This window comes from Bos mutus, chromosome 17 (genome assembly GCF_027580195.1).
Source record: "Bos mutus isolate GX-2022 chromosome 17, NWIPB_WYAK_1.1, whole genome shotgun sequence".
NCBI classification, from domain to species: domain Eukaryota; kingdom Metazoa; phylum Chordata; class Mammalia; order Artiodactyla; family Bovidae; genus Bos; species Bos mutus.
In genome coordinates, this window is record NC_091633.1 from 19991873 (window position 1) to 20006507 (window position 14635).

The following is a 14635-nucleotide window of genomic DNA, read 5'->3' on the forward strand; positions in this document are numbered from 1 at the left end:
TCAGGGGCCAGTGTGGAGGAGGGAGGGGGCAGCGGCTGGGGATCGGGGTGCCCTGTAGCAGACAGCTCTGATGGTGAGAAATGTCCAGGGTGATGACCTGGGGTGGGGAGCAGAGTGCTGCTTATAGAATTCTCTGCATTTTTAAAATATTAACAACAACAACAAAAGCGCCCCCTTCACCAAATGCCAAAGATTCAGTTGTAGAGAGAGGCTTTCCCAGACCCCGGCCTCTAGCGAGGACAGCTACCCAGGACTAGGTACATAATGTGCAGAGCCCAGAGAAAAGTGAAAAGGCAGGATCCCTTGTTCACAACTGAAGAATTTCAAGGAAAATTGCAGGTGGTCCAGTGATTAAGACTCCACGCTCCCAATGCAGGGAGCCGGGTTCAATCCCTGGTCAGGGAACTAGATCCCACGTGCTGCAATGAAGACTGAAGGTCCTTCATGTTGCGACTAAGGCCTAGCGCAGCCAGTTTAAAATACATATATTAAAAAAGAAGAGGAATTGCAAGGTGGTGGCCAGAGCTTTAAATCAAACGTGGGGCTCTTCTGAGCACAGAGGCCCTGGGTGACTATCTGGCTTCACGACACCCCTTACCTCCCGCCACCCACCCCTTGAAGCCAGGACTACCTCTGCCCTCTCACCGGCCCCAGATCCTCACACCAGGATTAGGCCTGCTCTGGGTCTCCACAGCCCCCCAGCTCATCTCCGTTGCCTCCTTCTTGCTTGTATCTTTGCCTGTCTCCCCTCCAGATGGCGCTTTTCCTGAAGGTCCAACTGCCACGCTTTCCCCTGACTGCCTGGGGCAGTGCCTGGACCAGAGGAAGGCCGCTGTATTCGCGCAATGAATGGTCATACAGAAAAAGTCAGCTTCAAAAATATGGCTCTTTACCTTCTGCCCACTAGGACGGCTATAATTTAAAAGAAATACACAGGAGGACCTCCCTGGTGGCCCAGTGGTTTAGACTTCGTTTAAACCACCACTTAAACAACCAGTGAAACGGGCGCAGGTTCAATCCTGGGTCAGGGAGTTAAGCTCCTACATGCCCCGTGGCCAAAAAACTCAAAGATAAAACAGAAGCAGTATTATAACAAATTCAATAAAGAATCAAAAAAGGTTTTAAATAAAACCAAAAAATAACAGAAAATAACAAGTGTTGGTGAGGATGTGGCGAAATTGGACCCTCCTACTTCGCCAGTGGGAACGTGAAATGGTGCAGCCACTGTGGAAGATGGTACTTTCTCAGAGTGATCATATGACCCAGCAATTCTACTCCGAAGTATAAACCTCAGAGAATCAAAAACACGGCCACACAAAAATGTGACTGTTCATGGCCGCACTGTCCACAGTAGGCAAAATGTGAAAATAACCCAAGCGTTCAGCGGTGGACGGATGGACAAACAGAATAAACAGAACGGGTTCTGGCCATACAATGGAATATTATTCAGCCATAAAAAGGAATGAAGCACTGATATAGGCACAGATAGACATAGACATTGGAGAAGGAAATGGCAGCCCGCTCCAGTGTTCTTGCCTGGAGAATCCCGGGGACGGGGGAGCCTGGTGGGCTGCCGTCTATGGGGTCGCACAGAGTCGGACGCGACTGAAGTGACTTAGCAGCAGCAGCAACAGAAGTAGACATGGATGAACGGTGAAAACATGATGCTGAGTGAAAGAAGTCAGACAGAAAAGGCCACAGTGTCTACAATTCCATGGATATGAAGTGTCCAGAACAGGCGGATTTACAGAGACAGAAAGCAGACTAGTGGTTGCCAGGGTCTGAGGGAGGTGGGGGAATGGAGGGTGACAGTTAATGGGGACCTGGTTTTTTGGGGGGAAGGGTGATAAAAATGTCCTGGAAAGAGAGAATGGTGACGGTTGTACCACACTGTCAATGTACTAAATGTCATGAGTGGTAAATGTTATGCATATTTTATCTTAATAAAAACAATTTTTTAAAACCTATCTTTGAATTGAATTGAATTTTAGAACAGAAAAAGGACACAGTGGGAAAACTGGGGAAATCCAAAAAAAGCTTGGCATTTCACTGCCAGTGCTGTGCCTGTGTAGGCTTCTTAGTCGTGACAAATGTGTCCCAGTCATGTGAGATAGCATAAGGCAAAGCTGGGTGAGGGTATAAATACAGCAACGCCTTCTATCATCACTGCAACTTTTCTGCAAACCTAAAATGATTCCAAAATGAAACATTTATTCTCGAAAATCATACGTAACTTCCAGAAAGGGGCTTGCTTAGTCTCCAGAAAGTTCTTTTGGCTGGCTAGGGCCCATGCTGGGGTTCACATTTGCAATTTAGGGAGCTGGAGCTGACTTCAGCCTGGGAGAGGGAGAAGAATCTGGAATTCTGAGGCTGGGAGAGAGGGATGAGGTGAAGAGAGGGGGATGGGGCAGGAGGGAAGGAGGAGTCTGGGCAAGAATGGAGTTGGGCTGGGGGGATCCCCATGGAAGCGCCTTGCTGGAGAAACTCCAAGAACTTTGGAGAACAGGAATGTCCAGCACAGAGGTTGCTAATGGATAACTCACAGTCCAAAGACTAGGGAGGTGTTATATTTACCCTTGGTCTTGTAAATGTAATTGAGCCACTCTATAAAAAATCTATAAACTCTCACATGACAATTGGAAATTTCCAACTTCTCTGGAAACATCTGAAAATCTGCTAATTCGAGGCCACCTTTCTCTATGTCCCCAGATCTGGAGCTGAGTCCCAGCCATCCCCTTTATTTATTTTTAAATTTACTTATTTATTTGTGGCTGCATCAGATCTTCGTTTTGGCATGCAGGATCTTTAGCTGTGGTGAACGGGCTGCTCCCTAGTCGTGGAACACGGGCTTAGTTGCCCCAACACGTGTCAGATCTCAGTTCCCCGACCAGGGTCCAAACCCACATCCAGTGCATCAGGAGGCAGATTCTTAACCACTGGACCATCAGGGAAGTCCCCTAGCCATGCTCTTTAAAGGGGTGTGAGCTCTCCTGTTTGCCACGATCCCCACCATCCCCTATTGTCACCAATTATGGCAAGAAAAATAAAGAATCTGCCTGCAATGCAGGAGATGTGGGTTTGATCCCTGGATTGGGAAGATCCCCTGGAGAAGGAAATGACAACCTGCTCCAGTGTTCTTGCCTGGGAGAATCCCACGGACAGAGGAGCCTGGCGGGCTACAGTCCATGGGGTCGCAAAGAGTGGGACACAACTTAGCAACTAAATAGCAACAACTGACAGAGCTTCAGTCACCACTTATCTTCAAGCTTGCACCATATTTTACGGACTAATTGAACAGATTTTCTCTGTACTATGCCAAAAGTGGAAAAGCAAAAGAGAAATCAAGACATTGTCTGATTTTTATTATATCTGGCTGGCTTCACTCACCTATGATACCTACCTGGCTCCTGGAGAGGCTCAGGTTTAAGAACTCAAGTCTCATGTTTGATGGGCAGCTTTCCCTTGCAGGTTAACCTGCCTGCCCCAATCCACACCCTTAAGTCTTCATGCTCACAGGTGTTGTGTGGTTGGGATCAAACATACATATTCTTCTTGGGTGTGAATCTTGGTTCTACTCTTTACTAGCTGAGTGGTCTTGGGCAGGTGGCTTAACCTCTCTGTGCCTCAGTTTCCCCATCTATAAAGCAGGGATGACACTGTACCTACCTTTCAGAGGTTTTATGAGGATTATGTGATGCAGCTCATATAAAGCATGCACACCTGTGCCTGGAACATAACAAAAGAGGCAGAGATTTCAGGGGGTGATGAGTGCTGTGATGATAACAGATCAGGGTGACCGGGGGAAACCCCACACTCAGTACCTGCCGAGGAGGAGGGGACCCATGAGCTGAGAGAGAAATGAGAAAGGATCATCTGGGAACCCAGGGGGAGGAACAGTGTGTCAGGAAGAAGGAACAGGCAGTGTAAGGGCTCAGAGGCAAGAATGAGCTTGACTCGCTCAAGGAGAAGCAAGAAGGGAGAGGAGCTACTGAAAGGCAGGCAGAGGCCACAGGGAGGCGTTTGGACCTGATGCACTGAGACACCCTGGAGGGTTCTCAGCACTCAGAGGCCAGGATCTGATTGACAGGAGGGACACATGACCTGGCAGCAGCAGGCTGGTCCGGTCTGAAGCCTCTGCTTCCAGTCCCATGATCCCTGTCACAACCAGCCTGACTCAAGCATGGCTATTGTTGCCCTCTGAACATTGCAACCCCCAACCCCCAAACCAAACAGGAAGTCTTGAGGTGGCCTTGGGCTGGGGCAGGGGCCCCTGGGATGGGGCAGAGTAGGGGATGCAAAAACCACGTGAAAGAAGGCTGCAAGGTATATGCTACTCAGTCATGTCCAACTCTTTGTGACTCCACGGACTGTAGCCCACCAGGCTCCTCTGTCCATGGGATTCTCCAGGCAAGAATACTGGAGTGGGTTGCCATGCCCTCCTCCAGCGGATCTTCCCAACCCAGGAATCAAACCCCAGTCTCCTGTGGCTCCTGCACTGCAGGTGGATTCTTTACCGCTGAGCCACTGGGAAAGCCCAAAGGCTGCAAGGTTCCCCCTAAAGAGATCCATCTCAAATCCCTGGAAACCGTGAGAGTGACCTTACTTGGAAAAAGGGTCTTTGCAGACCTGGTTCAGAATCTCAAGGTGAGATGATTCTGGATAATTCACGTCGGCTCAAAATCCAATGTCACACGTCTTTACAAGAGAAAGGCAGAGGGAGATTTGAGACACGGGGAAGAAGGCCGGGTGATGATGAAGGCAGAGACTGGAGGGAGGCAGCCACAAGCCAGGAACCTTTGGAGCCGCCAGAAGCAGGAAGGATCTTCCCCTAGAGCCTTCGGAAGGAGCTCAGCCCTGTCAGACTTCTGGCCTCCAGGTCTGGGAAAGATATGGTTCTGTTGCTTTAAGGCACTTACTTTGTGGTCATTGGTTACAGAGGCCACAGGAAACCAGCACACCCTTCTTCAAGGGCCCCCACCTTCCCAGGCAAGAGGTTCAATTTCTCCTTCCACCCTTGTGACACATCCCCCATTACAGGTGAGAACACCGAGGCCCAGAACGGGGAAGACAAATGGGGAAGCTCCTTACAGTTGTCTCAACCTTCCTCCTGCCTGAATTGAGCTCACCTATGAATCTTGTTGAGCAAACTCCAGGAGATAGTGAAGGACAGGGAAGCCTGGCGTGCTGCAGTCCTTGGGTTGCAGAGTCAGACACGACTGAGCAACTGAACAACATGTGTCTTGCTGGGTTTTCACAGCATTTTAAAATTTGTGTTTATTTTTATCATGGAATGGTAAGCACAGCAAAAAGAGTCCAGATAACACAATGCCCTGAAACTTTTTCATTCCCTGATCTTGGCGGGGGTTAGCTGAGGGGTCTTGGCTGTGTAGTGTAGGGTAAATCAATTAACCTTTTTGAGCTTCAGATTCCTCAACTTTAAAATGCGGAGAGAATTGGTGGTTGTGAGGATTAAATGAGATCAGACACTAAGCACCTGGTATCTCTCCAATTCCACCTGAAACCCCAGCCTGGGCCTGAGCAGGTTCTTGCTGGGGCACCCAGTTCTCAGGTTCACGATGGCTTCTTCAGGGAGGGAGCCAGAGGGTCCTGGATAAATAAGATGCTCAAGGCAGGTCCAAGCCCCTGAGGGCACGCAGGGGACTGAGCTGGCCATGGTCTGGGCCTCAGGCCTCGATTTATTTGGCAGGAAAATGGATACATGGCAGACATGGAGCTGGTGTATGCAGTGTGACTTCACTGGTTGTTAAAAATATTCAAATACTTCCATACCTGTTGGTAAAAGCCACTGCCCCAGCCCCTCTCCCGGGACCCCAGACTTCTGCACAATTCAGCAAGTAAGAACTGCCACCAGGAACTTCCTGTGTCCAGTCCTAAGCCTCCCTTCTGATTGAGCTGTACTGCTGGGCAACATGTCTTGGTGCCATGGGCTGGTGAGCGTAGGGTGCTCTGTCCCTGATGGAAAAAAACAGGTGGCATTTGCTGGGTCTCGGCTTTCCCGGGAGGCACAAAAGACCCCGGGGGTTTAGTGGAGACCGATCTGTTATCCTGCACAAGCCCCATGGAGACAGATGGACGGATGTGAGTGTCTGCGCTGGGGATCCTGGGGATGTGAAGGGCACCCGCACACTGGATGGGGGGAAGGCCCTAGACCACCCAGAGTCTCCCCACAATTACACCAGGCAGTGCCTGATGAAGAAACCTAACCAGGCGATGAGGCAGATAGCCCAGGAAGAGGTCAGAGGTCAGGAGTCAGAGGTAGTACACTTTATTGACCCAGGTTCTCCCAACATCTCACAACCCCCCTACAAAGCCAGACCTGGGCTTTGCCGGCGTCCCGTGCACCGGACTCCCAGACGTCCAGAGAGCCTCAGAACGGCAGAGCAGATGTGGGGAGGGCGCTGCCAGCCAGGGGAGAGGGCGCGAGGAGGGGCAAGCCAGAGGGAGGGGGTTCAAGCTGGGCACTGGGCCGGGGACCCCCCGAGGCTCCGCCAGGCCTGGCCAGCCCCTCACTCCCCTAGTTAAGGTTTGTAGTGGTTCACAGTGAGACTGGCTTAGATTTGGGGGGTGATAGGCAGGCAGGTGCCTTCCACTCCCCACCCACTGTTGGCCTGACTCACGAAGCTGGGAAGAGGGCAAGATGGGAAGTCCCTCCACCCCGCCGTGTTCCCACCACCACAGGGACTGGGAAGCCCCTTCTCTCCAGGGGCAAACAGCAGAGGCCCAGTTCTCCCTGACATCCCCCCAGGCTCTTAGGGAGAAAGGCCATTCACTCCTGGCTCAGAAGTTTCCAGAACATCTCAGGGACGTTGCCCATCATTACTCCCAATTAGAAAAATGTTTTTGAAATCTAGGAGTTGATGGGGGCCATCAAACCAAGCAGTAAAAAAACCTGGTTAAGATCTTGGTTTAAAAAGGTAGTTCTACCTTCGTCTAGAAGCTTCGGGAGACCAGCCCGAGAGACCAGTGGTGTCTCTGTGCCCAGACTGGCAGGGGTGGCTCATGGCAGCAGGGGGCTGGTGGTGGCCTGGGGAATAGGGCAGGGACCCGGGGAAGAGATGCAGGAAGCGGTGACTTGTGGGGCAGGGCAGGTGGCCCTCCCCTTCCAGTGCCATGGGCTTGGGCTCAGAGGGCAGTGGGGCGGCCAGGATGGGGGGCCCCCGTGGGCACCTCTGCCAGGCCGGCTCCGGGGCCTCTGCCCCACCAGGAGAGGCGGGGCCCTGCGGTCAGGCCTTGTGACTGCCGTTGCCTGGCGGCTCCCTGTGGCCGGCTGTGAAGTCCCCGGTGGGCTCGAGCCCCAGCATCTGCCGCTGCACCAGCCTGGCGTAGAGGCCGCCCTGGGCCAGCAGCTGCTGGTGTGTGCCCTGCTGCACCACGCGGCCCTTGTCGAGCACCACGATGAGGTGTGCCCGCTCCACCGTGCTCAGCCGGTGCGCGATGATGAGCACCGTGTGTTTCTGCAGGTTGCCGTGGATGGCCTGCTGGATCTGCGGACACAGGAGGGCACCGGCTCACACGGGCACTGCTGCCGCCCACCACCCCACCCAGTCCTGGCTCAGATCCCGGGTCCACCACATCCCATGGACGCTCAGCCTCTCTGGGGCTTCTTCTTCTCCTGGGGCTTCAAGCGAGGGCTTGCACAGGACCTGCTTCCTGAGTTTTTGTCCTTGGGGGACAGAGCTCAGAGCCTGACATGGGGCAGCACTCAGTGAATGATGGAAGGGCTCCCGACATGGTCTTCCCCTAACCTTGGTCTTGGTTAATGGTCTCACCGTCAGCCTCAGAGCTCATGCCAACAAAACCAGCATCACCTGCTTCCTCATCCTTCCCTCACCCCCCAAACCTGACTCATCAGCAAATTCTGTAGCCCCATCTCCCCAGGGTCTCTCTGCTCCATCTTTCCACCTCTGCCACCGTTCCTTTTCGCTTGGATCCCGGCAACTTTCCTGGCGCGCTACCCACGTGGATTTAATACTTTTAATCAGTTCTTGTTGAACTCGCGCTCCAAGCCCTCCAAAAGCTTCTTGTCCTATTTCGGATAAAACCCAAACTCCTGGGGGGAATTTTTGGGCAGTGAAACTCTTCTGCATAACATGACATCCTGCGTTTGTTAACACCCATAGAATTCGCAACACAAAGGGACCCCAGATGTGAATGGTGACCTTGAGTTAATGACAATGCACTAATACCAATTTTCAATGGGAACTAATATACTGCTAATGTAAAATGTTAATAACAGGTGACATTGTTTGGGGGAAGGGGTATATATGGGAACTCTGTACTTTCTGCTCAACTTTCTTTAAACGTAAACCTACTCTAAAAAAAAAAAAAAAACCCTTTCCAGGGCCTGAACAGCTGGCGTACCCACCATGACTCTGTCCCGACCTCACCACGCTCGACCCCCACCATCAACCATGCTGACCTTGGGGGGTTGGCTGTGGACCTGCTCCGAGCCTTTCCCTCACTGCCCCTCTCTCCCCAGGATGCTCTCACCTGGATCCCCCTGACTGGCTCCTTTCCCTTCTGGTCTCAGCTCAATAGCTCCTTGATGACCCTGGCTCTGCACGTGAATTCTGGGCCCGTGTGACCCCATCTGAACCTTGCAGTAAGGCAGCCACATTCCAGGGGGCTCCTGCAGGGCCAGAGCCTTGTCCCTGGGATGACCCCAGCCCCTAAGTGCCGCCAGGAGAACTGAGTGTCCTAACCAACACGTGCTGGGTGGTGGCTGAGCCCCCTTTCTTAGAGCACTTATGTACCAAAAGGGGCTTAGAGTTGTCAACCTTCCTCTGTCCCATGGAGATACATATGCAAATCTCCTAAAGCTCAGGAATGTCTCTCTCTGTCATTCCTTTGAAATGTAGTCATTGGAAGGATAGGGCCCCATCTCCCAGACTCGGTGGGGGACAGGAATCCTAATTCGAGTGGTTGCCCACTGTCTGCCAGCTCCCAGCCCTATGTGAGTCTCCCCTGAGCCCTGCTCCCGCCCCTTCCCTGCATCCTCAATCTCCCTTTGAAATGGCTGCCCCATCACCATCATCACCCCTGCACAAATCTTAGACCTCAGCTCTTTCCCCTGCTTTATTAGCTACTGGATAAAATCTGTTTTCCCAGCTTTAACTAATGGCCGGCTATGTTTCTCAACCTCTCCACCACAGGACTGTTTCATTTTCTACATAGCACAGCCCCCAGGGCAAACTCACCCTTGTCTCCTTGTTATCTGTCTCTCGCCCTGGACTGGAAACACCTTGGGGGCAGGGGCCAATGTGACCCTGGCACCCAGAACAGCGCTGGTGCCCGGGAGGCGGGGATTAAATACCGTGTGATAAATGAATGGATCCATGGCGAGATAGGGGTAGCTAAGTCTTCAAATACACTGTGGGCCCCTCTATCAATGACATGAGAGCTGGAGTAAGACACTCAGGTTATGCGCTCCAGGGCAGAGCTCCTAATCCAGGGCCCACCTCTCCTGATTCAAACCCAGGTGCATTTGGTTTCAACACCTAGAGCCCTGAGGCTGGGCTGAGTGACCATGACCTGCGTCTCCTCCGTCCCCGCTCTCTGCCCTCAGCTCCGGGACACCCCAATCCAGGAAGCTGGCCTGGGAGAGTCCCGACAGCCACCCTGAGCCCTTCCCAGCACCTGTCCGCTGCTCTGCTCCAGCATCACCCGCCACCCCACTCACCAGATACTCGCTTTCCGCATCCAGGGCACTGGTGGCTTCGTCCAGGATGAGAACGGGTGGGTTCCGCACCAGAGCCCGGGCCATGGCCACCCGCTGCTTCTGGCCCCCGGACAGCTGGGCACCCTTCTCCCCTGTCTCTGCGGGGCGGAGGCACAGGGTCAAGTGAGTGGGAGGGGAGTCTGGGTGGCCCTTGGGGAGGGACGAGCAGTCCCTTGCCTCTGCCCTTCCCTTCTGTCAAGGGAGCTCTGCTCCCGGGAAAGGTGGGGCTGAGAGGGCCGCCGGCTGGAAACCTCACGGAACAATGCTCCCTCTTCCTGTTCATAAGGGGCAAACAAATCATGACTGTGTGCGGTTGTACCAAGATGCCAACTTTTACTTATTAATCTGGCAAAACTCCAAATGTTTGAGAACACACTGTGCTGGGGTGGCTGAGGGGGCACCCCCAGTCTTCCTGGGGTACAGCTGCTGAGATCCCTGTGCACACTCCTCTGTGTGTCCGGTTGTGCTGTGTGAGTACACAGACCACAATTACAGACACACACCTGGACCAGCAAACCCATTTCTGGGAATATTTCCTGCTCATTTACTTGCTCGCGCACTGTGACTCACAGCACTGTTAACTGAAAACAACAAAACCCCCAAACCAAAAACACAATACAAATTGTCTATCAGTAGGAAACTGAGGAAACCAGTTATTTTTGAGGAAAGTATTATAAAGCCACACAGTAGAATACTGTGCAGTAGCTTAAAAAAAAAAAAAAAGTAGCTTTCTAGGTATCAATATGGGAAAAAAAGGCATCACTCAAAAAAAAACCAGGTGCAGAATATAAGGTGCTGTTTTGTTTTGTTTTTCTGTAAATGGTGGGAGGAACTAAAAACACATACTCATATATGCATAAAGAAACTTCAAAATGACATGTAAGAAATTAATGAAAGAAGCTTTGGTGGGGGCCGGAGGGAACTGGTAGTGAAGACTGGGATGAAATGAAACTTTTCACTGGATATAGTTAGGTCTAATTTTTTAGTTTTGAACTGTGTGAATAGCCCTGCTGCAAGAGTTAAAATTTTAAAATACGTTAAATCAAATCTATAAGTTAATATATTGTTCAACTCATTAAGTTAAAATACTTATTCACATAAAGTAACTATAAATAATATAATACATATACCGTTTTAAAACAGTTATGTTTCGGAACTAAACTGAGGTGGCGGTTTTAAAGCCCTGTGAATGCACTAAGTGTATTGATTTCTGGCCGCACCACACGGCGTGTGGGATCTTAGTTCCCTGACCAGGGATCAAACCCATGCCCCCTGCAGTGGAAGCACAGAGTCTTAACCACTGGACCACTAGGGAAGTACCTGAATTGTTCACTTTAAAATAGTTAAGTTTAGGGACTTCCCCGGTGGCCCAGTGGTGAAGAATCTGCCTTGCAATGCAGGGGGTGACTAAGCCTGAGAGCCGTAACAAAAGCTCCCAAGTACTGCAGCCAAGACTCAATGCAGCAAAATAAATAAATAGATAAATAGTTAAAAACAGTTGTTTATGTTACGTGGATTTCCCCTGAAATAATAAAGAGCAGCTGGCAGAGGGCAACGCGTAGCTCAGAGGGTTGAATCCTGAGGATGGACCTCCGGCACAGTGGAGGTGATGCTCCGGGCCCTGTACCTGTATTGTAGCCGTCCTGGAGCTCCATGATGAAGCCGTGGGCGTTGGCCTTCTGGGCAGCCTCCACTACTGTCTCGAAGGGCACGGTGGGCAGGCCGTAGGAGATGTTGTCTGTGATGGAGCGGGCAAACAGCACTGGCTCCTGGCTCACCAGGGAGATCTGTGGAGGAGGAAGGAGGGGGCATGGGAGGCCGGGAACGCATCAGTCCAGCAGTCACCAGGAACCTCACCAGCCCCGGGCCCGGCTGATGCCTGGGGCCTCAAGTCTGAAATCTGATCAGGGCCCACGGCCGGCGGCTGCTGCATTCAGTGGCCTCTCTTCTTTCCAAACAGTGGAGTCCACTTTCTGCACAAGCCCTCAGCCTCCCTGACCAACACACTGGGGGCCCCGCTAAGCTTGCTGCTCTGGGCTCAGCCAAGTTCCCTGACCTCCGAGACAGAGCTCATTGGCTGCCTCTGACCTGGAAGAAAAGAGAGTGAGAGAGTGTGGAGTGTGCCTCTGTGAGTCTGTCCATGGCAAGAAGCAAGAGGCCAGAGCAGGCAGAGGCCACAGGGACCTCCCGGTTGGTGCCCCCTCCCTTTTAGAGACCAACAGAAAGGAACTATTGTCTCAGGGTCCCAGCTTCAGGAATGTGTATGTAGTTGGAGGATGTCACTACAATACTGTAAATAGGAAAAAGAAAAAAAATCTAATTGTCCATAAATTGAGGATTAAATGATTATAGTACTTCTATAAAATCAAGCTGCTATATATATTTTTTTAATAAATATAAAATGATTCTATTTTTGTTTTAAAAAAAAGTATATGTGTCTTTATATATTATTGTTGCTGCTGTTTACTTGCTAAGCCGTGTCCGATTCTTTGTGACCCCATGGACTGTAGCCTACCAGGCTCCTTTGTCTATGGCATTTCCCAGGTAAGAATAGTGGAGTGGATTGCCATTTTCTTCTCCTGGGGATCTTCCCAATCCAGGGATTGAATCCGTATCTCCTGCGTCTCCTGTGTTACAGGCAGAGTCTTTTCCACTGAGCTACCAGGGAAGACTTTACATGTAGATATGTTTATGTAAAGATGGGAAACACACTGGAAAGGGAAGGATGTTGACTAAACTGATAATGCTGAACCGTGCCATGGGGTGGAATTCAAAAGGGGAGGTGGAGGGGATTCTCATGTGTTTGTTACAAAATTCTCTGAATATATGGGAATATAGTTAGATGGTTGAGTTCTACTGCTTTGGGTTTATGAAAATTAAAAATTTAAACAGAGGATATTCACAAAAGAGGAAATCCAAAAGTCCAAGAAACGTATGAAAAAGGACTTAAAATCTTTAGTCACCAGGAAAATGCAAAAGACCTCAAAGAACCACCTGTAGACACTCACCAACTGGTTACAGAAACAGGACTGATACTAGGTATCTGAGATTAAGTATCTGAGCGTGTCCACTATTGCAAAGCCTGAGCAGCTCTGTCCAGGAGCCACTGCCAGAACTCCGGTGGGCAGCAGCCCGGTGGTGGCATACCTGAGACCACTTCTCCACCACCTACCCCTGGTTATATACACACGAGTGGGAAGAGGTCACAATCTGCGGCCTCCACCAGCATCTACAACTAGCTGGAAGTTCTGGAGTCTCTGTGCCAACCCAGGCTCTCGCGTAACTTAACGTCTGTTGCTGATGTAAATACGTCCGCTCGGTAGCTGGTGTTTCCCGTATAGTGCACAACCTGAACACCGCCCAGGGTGTCCCTGCTCTTCTAGCAGCTCAGGATCAGATGTTGAGTGCACCTGTCTGAGAAGGTTACCCAAAACCGTAAGGTCATGAATAGCCTCCTTTAAGTACTGGAGATCATTTAAGTGTGAAAAACCTGAACTCTCTTTCACTGCTGGTGGGACTATAAAGTTGAAAAAAGAAAAAAGTAAACCACCTTAATGGCAGGAGTTACTAGAGCTGCGGATACTCATCCACTCTGGGAGAACCTACCCACCAGTGCATACCAGGACATACAGACAGTATCAGTGCTGTCCGTATCAATATTGTTGCTAAATATTGATACAAAAAAACAGGAAACACCCCCAACTGTCCATCAAGAACAGAATGTGCAAATGGACTGTGACATGTTTACACAGTGGATTATCTCCCAACAATGAAAATGAGGGAACTACAAACACAGCCTCAACCTGGAAAACTCACAAATAACGCTGAGTGGAGGAAACAGGACACAGAGAATACACATGTTATGACGCCAGTCAGATGAAGTTCAAAACTAGCAAAACACAGCTGCGCTGTCTGGGGAGCCACACAGCGATGGGAAGAACAAAAGAAAAGCAAGAAAGTGATGATTATGAAGGTTGGGTGAGATGGCGCTTCTTGGGAGGCAAAGAAGGGGCACATGGAGTGGGGCGGGGGGGCGGGCGCTTCTGGAGTGCTGGAATGTTCTATTTCTTGAACTGGGTGGTGTTACGTTGGTGGTAATCCTTTTTTTTTCTTTATATTTTATTTGGTTGCATTGGGTCTTAGTTACAGCATGTGGGATCTAGTTTCCTGACCAGGGATCAAACCTGGGCCCCTTCCATTGGGAGCACAGAGTCTTAGCCACTGGACCACCCAGGAAATCCCGGTGATAATCCTTTGAACTATGTGTGTATCCTGAGCCCTCTTGCCTGCATCTGTTAGTGCTCTCGAGAGAAGGTCAAACAGGGAAAGGGCGGAGGAGGGCAGCAAAGGCCCGTGCGCCTACCACTCGGTGTAAGTACTTGTGGTCATAGGCGCCGATGGGCTTCCCGTCCAGCAGCACTTGGCCCCCCTCCAGGGGGTAGAAGTTCTCCAGGATGTTGACGCACGAGCTCTTTCCGCTGCCCGATGGCCCCACGAGCGCAGTCACCTTTCCTGGGGACAGGCTGAAGGAGACGTTCTGCAAGGAACACGCAGACACGAGGCGGGGCCGCTGGCTCACTCAGAGGCCCTGGTCTCAGAGGCCCCGGGCACCCTTCCCAGCCTGCCCCACTGCCGCCGCCCCAGAAGGCTCTCCTTTCTAGGCCTTGACAGCACTTTTATACTCGTCTCCTTTGCCTGGAATGTTCTCTGCAGAGAGCCATTGGCTGGCTCCTGCTCCTTGTTTAGGTCCCAGATCAAAAGTCACTTCCCCCGAGAAGCCCTCTTGGACTAGTAGTACCATCTCTGCAGACTGCCCCGATTCATTGCCTTCCTAGCATTGCTCTTGGAATCCTTCTGTTAACGCTCTGCCTTCCCCAACAAGAGCCCAACTCCAGG

The 14635-nt window shown here is 51.1% G+C and overlaps 1 protein-coding gene across 3 annotated transcripts in view; it reads right to left on the bottom strand.

Moving 5' to 3' along the window:
* Positions 1-6276: 6276 nt before the first annotated feature.
* The window catches only part of ABCB9 (ATP binding cassette subfamily B member 9), a 41960-nt gene continuing 33601 nt past the window's right edge, over positions 6277-14635 (bottom strand). For all 3 annotated transcript variants that reach the window (XM_070386269.1, XM_070386268.1, XM_070386267.1), the window contains exons 9-12: positions 14103-14276; positions 11367-11526; positions 9701-9837; positions 6277-7505 (exon numbers count right to left, since the gene is read on the bottom strand). In XM_070386269.1, coding sequence (XP_070242370.1) covers positions 7245-7505; positions 9701-9837; positions 11367-11526; positions 14103-14276 — 732 coding nt within the window. In that variant the 3' untranslated portion in view covers positions 6277-7244. The remainder of the gene's footprint in view (positions 7506-9700; positions 9838-11366; positions 11527-14102; positions 14277-14635) is intronic.